At 40.4% G+C, this 8,348-nt stretch overlaps 1 protein-coding gene across 1 annotated transcript; it reads right to left on the reverse strand.

The window, feature by feature from the left end:
- Positions 1-358: 358 nt before the first annotated feature.
- Positions 359-3,690, reverse strand: LOC121555286 (cyclin-dependent kinase inhibitor 1C). Its single transcript, XM_041869099.2, has 3 exons — positions 2,936-3,690; positions 2,634-2,751; positions 359-2,228 (listed from the first exon to the last, which is right to left on the reverse strand). The coding sequence occupies exons 1-2, from the start codon at positions 3,480-3,482 to the stop codon at positions 2,636-2,638; spliced, it is 663 nt and encodes a 220-aa protein (XP_041725033.1). The 5' UTR covers positions 3,483-3,690; the 3' UTR covers positions 359-2,228; positions 2,634-2,635.
- Between the last annotated feature and the right edge of the window lie 4,658 nt (positions 3,691-8,348).

The raw sequence follows: 8,348 nt of genomic DNA on the forward strand, positions 1-8,348 counted from the left end.
GTATCATATGGATAAAATAGATAAATACATGTATTGGTTTTACATCTCTAATATTGCAAGCGAGAAGTTTAAGAATAATTGTGTTGTGTGTAGGCCGACCTATAGGCTATATAGGCAACTCATCGACAAGACTAGACTAGACTCGTATTCTTCTTTCATAAAATAAAATGTAATACAATGTTGTCCAGTGGGCCTACTAAAAAGTTCAAGTTATGGACAGTGTACTGTATAAGACATTATATTCAACCAAATTATTTTGTTGTCAATTTACTGAACATGTTAGGGCTGAGTTACCATTTTGGTAACATCTTTCAAAACTTGGCAAATGTTATATTTCAACATTGAAAATAAAGGCTCATTATTAGTTAACATTTTATTTTTCAAAATGTGAAGAATGTTTTTATTTCACATTGGAAAGCAATAGGCCTATGACCCAAAATCCTATGAAGAGATGTATAACTCCACAAATGTCATCAGTATTGCCAGTTTATTGAACAACCCCGCTGCTCCCTGTGGACATATGGGCTGTAATTAGCTGGATACCGCCATGGTTTAATTATATATATTTACAGCCGTTTGTATGAATAGAGGCAAACAACGTTTATTTTGTTCTCCAATGCTGGACATTATGTGGCTGAATTAATTGGTCTTGGCTATGTCTACATGGATTTGCCAGATGGCAACAAAAAGGAAAGAATGGAGATGGGAGCTCTTTGTGTTGGAAATTAGAACAAGGCCGTCCGAGACACACGTGTCTGCTTGGAGCTGGCAAAGTCATTCTCGCCATCAAAAGTCTTCAAATTGTTCAGACTATTGGCTAAGCCACTGATAGGGGCTTTTGTCAGCGTTATGAAGGGGGTATAGGCCTATGCGTCTAGCAAAGTCCTATAGCGCATGAGCATGCCGAGTGCGTGGTTTGCTTTCTTTCAATTAAGGGTGAACTTGTAAGTATGACAAACTGAATGGTTCGTTTCAACGGACCAGGACAATTACAAAGACTAGTCGTTTTTTCTTATTTTCCTCTTACTCTGGCAGGTGGCCTCCACCGCCGAGGTGGTGTGGCACAGTGGAGTAAACAGTGTGGGCGAGAGGTTCTTTAGACGAGTTGTTGAGTGCGGTTGAATGTGGGGGTGTCCATGTGGACAAAGCGGGTTCCAAAAGGCAGCTGCTGCCGTCCTTTAGAAGCAAAAGGACCTTTAAATTCCAGACTATATCCCGCAGCTGCCATGCTGCATGTTTGAATGTGCCATCCCAATACAATTTCAACTAAGCCTATACTTTTCTCCCCAGTCTCTTATTCTAGTTATTTAATCAAAAACCAAGGACAACTTTGTTTTGCATCCAGCAATAACCTAAAGTTGACGTTGAAGGATGTTATGCAAGGAACGTTATTAGGCTGTGGGGTTTCCCATTTAGATTAAATTGTATCGTTAATTGCTTAATTAGTTTGTAATCAGAAATTGCTATACATTTTCATCGCAGGGAAAGGGGTAGGCTATTTGATGGCAAAACAGAGTGGGCGGCGCAAATCATGTTTTTCTTGTGTTGGCTGAGCTATGAGGTGACGTAGGCTATGGCAGGGGTGTCTATACGGCTGTAAGCGTTTGTTAACACTTTACAAAAAGGTGGGATAATTCACACTATAAAACTGACCCTTCCTGTAAAATATTCTGAGGCGATAAAAACAAACAAATAATTACATTTCAATTAAAATATTTAGTTTGCATCTTTTGCCAAACAGAAAATCAGGGCAATGATATAGAACATGTCTCAGAAGCACTATGAAATCGACTTTTTAAGTGTGCTATAAAAAGCTACATGGTTGCAAAACATCACAAAAAAAAACGTTTTATATAAAATAAAAAGTTGTCCTTTGGCTAAATCAAAAAGGTTTTTGCAAATATAAAGAAACATAAATAAATTATAAGTTAGAATAGTCTTTAAAAATATAGCCTATATATACACAACCCAGATATATCACAGAAATAAACATGTATAATGTCTTTATAAAGCTGTACACTTTGGCCAGTGTAGACAAATTAAAATAGGTTAGGATTGCACATTTAACACTGTCAAGTGGCTGTATGCAGAGCAACCATGAATGCTACATTTTGTCTGAGACACACCAAGCTGATGAACGGTCGAGCAGGCGTGTTCTCCTTCCCTTGTTTTCAGTCTCGTTTTCAAGTCGGACGGTATGCCTATAGGGGAAAGGATTGTGCAAACTCCTGAAAAAAAAAAGAAAAAAAAAAGTGTTTGTTAACCGAAATCAAAAATTGTACAGACATGAACGACAAAAAGCATGCATCAGATCTCTCAAAATAAATTGTGGGTTGTAACCTCAGCAGGCGTCACCATTTGCATGAGCATTTCACGTCACAGTGACGCAGATTTCCCTCCCCAATCACAAATTACTCTACTACGAGCTAAACTAACTATTAGTTTCCTCGACCAGTTAAAGTGTGTAACCGTGTTTTGGTTTTGTTTTACCTTCGAACCCTTATCGGCAATAAAATAACCCCATAACGTATGCGCAATTACGCACAAGTAACTATTGTGTCCATTAGTAAAACGGTCAATGTCCAATTGCCTTTTAGCCAGTTTATCTTGAACTATAAACTATAGCTACATACCTTCAACGAATTCTCTTGCGTGGAGTTTGTTCTACAGGAAGTTGAGACGAAGGATGCTGGGAAGTACTTTCATTTAGCTTCGTTTCGGTCGTCAACCTTTTTCGTCTCACGTAGAAGTCTGGAAAGAAAAGTCACATTTAAACCCAAGAACTCACATCATGGCCCTGGGTGGCCAAATATTAGCTTACTGACCGGACAACACATGACTGACTACATCACTTGACCAAATATATCTCGAGATTCAGCATCAATGCGTAAAACACAATAGTCTTAGTCTACAGATTAGCGATATTTTGGCCTACCTGTAAGATGTGTCGTTGTCGTCGTATCAGTAGTAGCCGTTCTTTTGCATCGAACGCACGGGACTTGTTTAGGAGTAGGCCTCCCCGAGTTCAGCTTCACTGCGCAGTTCTCCTGGTTGACTTCGGTGAGGCATAGAGTGCTACTTTCGGAGCTGGTCAAGCGGTCATCACAAAGAGGCGATACATCCTGAGAAGATGAGTCCAGTAGGATAAAGTCAACGTCTAGCTTCACATTGACCGGTGTTACAACAATCCTCGTCCTCCCGACCTGTACAGAGTCCTGGTAGAATACAGGGCTCGTTTCCACCGGGGTTTCCTCCCACACATAGTCCCCAGACAGTGGCACGTCGGCCTCGAAATTAAAGTTCCATCTCCGCTGGTCCCTATCCGAAATCTCCCGCATCTTGGATTTCATCTCCCGGTTCAGTTCGTCGTGATCCACCGGTCCAAAAAGATTACGGCAGACGCCCGTGCGTGCTTGAAGAGGAAAGGTCCTCCGTGTGGACAAGCACTCCATGGCGCTGCTTAATAACAGGACGTTTGACATTGTTTTATCAAAATCCAACAAGAGGTGTAAATAAAAATAAACAATATGCTTTATGGCCAAATCCCAGGATTTAGAGTGTCCTTAAATAGTTAGGGTTGCGTTTGCCTTCTCTTTTCTATGGAGTTGCGCCACACTGTTCTTGTTTAAATGTACCCAAGTAGAGCGCCACACGGTATTTAAAGTCCCAAACCAAAAGTTATAGGTTCATGCAGAAGATCGCTCGACCAGCCTGCCCATTGGTTCGTTTACGTCCAACCCCTTTCTAAGAATCCCCTCCATACCCCATGTCCATTGGCTGGTACGAAGATTTGGACAGGGGCCAAGAAGATTTGTGTCTGTGGTGTCAGTATTGGGAATTGACTGAAATGTATCTCCAAAGTCGATGTGAAACTGTTGTTGCTACCTCAAGATTGGTTACGTGTACCTCCCGCCCTTTCTGCGTTTCCCCAGTCAGGGTTGCCATGTTTTCGCTATTTTCTAGCAAAGGGCTGATGTATTGGTTGCGGGTTTTTGAGCTACCTCTAATTGCACCGCGGCCACCATGGCTTTTCCCTTAAAAATGTATATATTTCGCTGTGACCTGCTGTTGATGAGTGAGTGAGTGAATGGTGGGCTTTACCTATTGAAATGACAAGGCAATCTCGCAAATAGACCATTTATACCGGTTTTTAGTCTTAGCATCTGGCACAGTAGAGTAACACTGCGGTCAAGCCATCTGCCCTGTAGCATTTGCGTGCGCGCATGCAGTGCACATTATGGTATCACGCAGAATATCCTTGACAGGGAGAGATGCTCCTATCGCTGAACCTCTTCTAAACTGATGTAAACGAAACTAGTGTTGCCAGTGAATTGTGTGATGATGATGTGATATGTTTATAACCAGTAACTTCATTCAAAAGTGAAGCAAATTGTAGTGACTTTATTCACACCTTTTTATTTTCGGTTTCGGTAGCTACACGCATCACAAGCAGAAGCATATGCCTCCCCAGGCAGTAGTTCGGTTAGACCCTATGCAGTGATTTAGATTTCACATAACTATGATTGCATTTGGTTCATGAAATATGTCAGAAATACAGACTTGCAGCAAAGAAACATCTAAGCACGTTATAAATGCACAGATCTGATTAAAATCATATTGTGATTATTAAAGCCATGATTGGATTTTTGTTAATGTATAATTTTGGAATGGTCATGATTTTAATTGATTGAAGAGCTAATTCAAATAGATTGCCAATACAAGTAATTACTGGGTTAGTTTAATCTCATATTCCATAAGGTATACATATCCCATATTGGATACTCAATGAAAGTTTAACATATTGTTTAAAAAATGTACCATTTTGAAAATACACATACATATTGGCCATATACCACAAACCCCCGAAGTGCCTTATTAAGTGCCAATTAAATGACCGTTTCAAATACTTTGTTAGCAAACTCAATGGATTAATGTAGTACAACTACTCCACTATCTATGTTATGGATTGGAAGCATATTTACTGTACCATTTTGAAAATGCACCCCTCCAAACCTACTTACATTGCATACGTGATAATGGCATGTATCCTATATTGTAGACTCATATAAAGGACCGTTTCAAATATGTAGTCAGTAAACTCAATGGAATAAAGATGTAGTACACTGTAAGACTTTTCTGTAATTTCAATAGTAACACAGTATAATACCATAAATGTGAATGCTGTAGATTGCACTGCATTATGGGTTAAATGCTGAAAAATACTGTTATTAACTGTAATTCGGAAGCCTCCTGTAAAAATTACTCTAACATACTGTATTTCTTTACAGTAATAGGTTATGCCTACTGTAGATTCAAATAATCAGTTTCAGGCGCCTACCTCATGCTGTCAGGTGAGACACATGAAGCTCAGACTATTTTAGTAAATATCTTCTTGAAGCGGCTGTGAAGTGGAATAATATTTTCAGCAGCTGCTGGGTAGGTACCTTGCCTTGTTTATAAGCATATTTATTGCTAGCCAACGTTGAATTACTGCATGTTTCCTTAGCTAACCTAGCTAGATAGCTGGATAACTTTTGCTAGCTAGCTAGCTAGCTCAAATTGACAAAAGCCATTTCGGTCTGCTCTAAATTGTTCGTAGATATCTAGATATCTGTGCAACCTAGGACAAACATCACAGAGAGAATATTGTGATTATAGGCTGTATCGCAGTCTCTGAGTGCCATAGAGAATACACTGAGTGCAGATTCGTGACCGTTATGTTTCCACCATTACTACCGAGAAAATGGCTTGTTTCTAGTAGTTCAAAAGATGACCCATATTTTTTGGGATTGACAGGCCGCATTTGACACATAAACCGCGTTGTGGGCCGTACTCGCGAGCCGCTAAAGCTGATGTGAATGACTAGTGCGCCATATTGTATCGTGGTGCCTGCCGACCTAAGGTGCAGTGCCACTGGTCAACTGTAACCTAACACAGTGTCGGCGGAGGAAACTAGTAACGTGGAGAATTTTCCCCTCCCGGGATTATACAGTATTTCAAGTAGGATAGCAGTTTACACAATAAATATCTAATATTGGTAGCCATCTAGATGTCACCGTGACATATTCTACTCAATGGGGACAGCATAAATGGCAAAAATACAGGGACAGAGTGTCCTCCTTAGCTGTCACAACCCTGTGTGATTCGGTTCCCTTGGCTCTCATCTGCGCGACATAAATCATTGTTTTTTTTTAGGCCAGGATTGTCCATATTGCCTCTCCCGCTAACCATTTGTTTAATTTTAAAAACATTGTTCCATAATGTTACAGTATTAGCTAAACCTGTTCACTTTACCAGTAGTTCGCAAACATTTGGTGGCACAGCTAGAAAGGAAAATGTTGTGAGTCTGATAAAATAATATGTGATATTGTGTAGGCTATAGCAATGTTGTATTCGTTTAGAATATATCTACCGCTTCTAAGACTTGCTTTCAGTGAGATGACAGACCTATAACATTTATATGTGAATTTGTTTGGGTTGCCCAAACAGTTACATATTACAGCTTTAATAGAGGACAACTACTCATCTATCAATGTTATGGATTACACGCATTTTTACTGTACCATTTTGAAAATGTAGACTCCCTGAGACTAAATCCTTGCTATTCTACACCTGCACCATAAGTACCGACAGCTACCTTTGGAGTGCTTGGACGTGTGAACTGTTAACACACCAACCACCTACCATCATTAACCATCCTGTGCAACTCCTGTAACACCCTCCCCGGACTCCTGCTCAATGGCTTCCATGTTCCGAGTACTCTACTTCTTCAATACACCTTAATCTAAGGCCCTCACTGGCATTGGAAGGAAGGATTTTTCTTGGTACTTGACAGTGCTTTGTTTTATGTTCACGATGCTGGTGTGGCAGGATTATTCTTTGTATTGCTAAATTCTTTTGAAAAAAAGAGAGCTTTGGACAGACTGATGGACCTTAATGATATGTTGGGTCCTGGATGCTGATTGGCTAAAAGCCATGGTTAATCAGACAATATACGACGGGTATGACGCAAACATACTTGTTTACTGTTCTAATTATGTTGGTAACCAGTTAATAATAATAATAAGGCACTCTGAGGTTTGTGGTATATTTCCAATATAGCACGGCTAAGGGCTGTATCCAGACACATCGCTTCGCATCGTGCCTAAGAACAGCCCTTAGCCATGGTATATTGGCCATATGCCACACACCATTATTGCTTAATTATTACGTATGCGATGTACAGTACCAGTCAAAAGTTTGGACACACCTACTCATTCCAGGGTTTTTCTTTATTTTTTACTATTTCCTACATTGTAGAATAATAGTGAAGACATCAAAACTATGAAATAAAACATATGGAATCATGTAGTAACCAAAAAAGTGTTAAACAAATGAAAATATTTTTTATTTGAGATTCTTCAAATAGCCACCCTTTGCCTTGATGACAGCTATGCACGCTCTTGGCATTCTCTCAACCAGCTTCACCTGGAATGCTTTTCCAATAGTCTTGAATGAGTTCCCACATATGCTGAGCACTTGTTGGCTGCTTTTCCTTCACTCTGCGGTCCGACTCATTCCAAACCATCTCTATTGGGTTGAGGTCGGGGGATTGTGGAAGCCAGGTCATCTGATGCAGCACTCCATCACACTCCTTCTTGGTAAAATAGCCCTTACACAGCCGGGCGGTGTGTTGGGTCATTGTCCTGTTGAAAAACAAATGATAGTCCCACTAAGCCCAAACCAGATGGGATGGCGTATCGCTGCAGAATGCTGTGTTAGCCATGCTGGTTAAGTGTGCCTTGAATTCTAAATAAATCAAAGACTGTCACAAGCAAAGCACCCCCACACCATAACACCTCCTCCTCCATGTTTTACGGTGGGAAATACACATGCGGCGATCATCCGTTCACCCACACCGCATCTCACAAAGACACAGCGGTTGAAACCAAATATATCAAATTTGGACCCCAGAGCAAAGGACACATTTCCACCGGTCTAATGTCAATTGCTCGTGTTTCTTGGCCCAAGCAAATCTCTTCTTCTTAATGGTGTCCTTTAGTAGTGGTTTCTTTGCAGCAATTTGACCATGGAAGCCTGATTCACAGAGTCTCATCTGAACAGTTGATGTTGAGATGTGTCTGTTACTTCAACTCCGTGAAGCATTTATTTGGGCTGCAATTTCTGAGGCTGGTAACTCTAAATAACTTATCCTCTACAGCAGAGGTAACTCTGGGTCTTCCTTTCCTTTGGCGGTCCTCATGAGAGCCAGTTTCATCATAGAGCTTGATGGTTTTTGCGACTGCACTTGAAGAAACTTTAAAAGTTCTTGAAATGTTCCGTATTGACTGACCTTCATGTCTTAAAGT

The sequence above is a fragment of the Coregonus clupeaformis genome, chromosome 11 (genome assembly GCF_020615455.1).
Source record: "Coregonus clupeaformis isolate EN_2021a chromosome 11, ASM2061545v1, whole genome shotgun sequence".
NCBI lineage: Eukaryota > Metazoa > Chordata > Actinopteri > Salmoniformes > Salmonidae > Coregonus > Coregonus clupeaformis.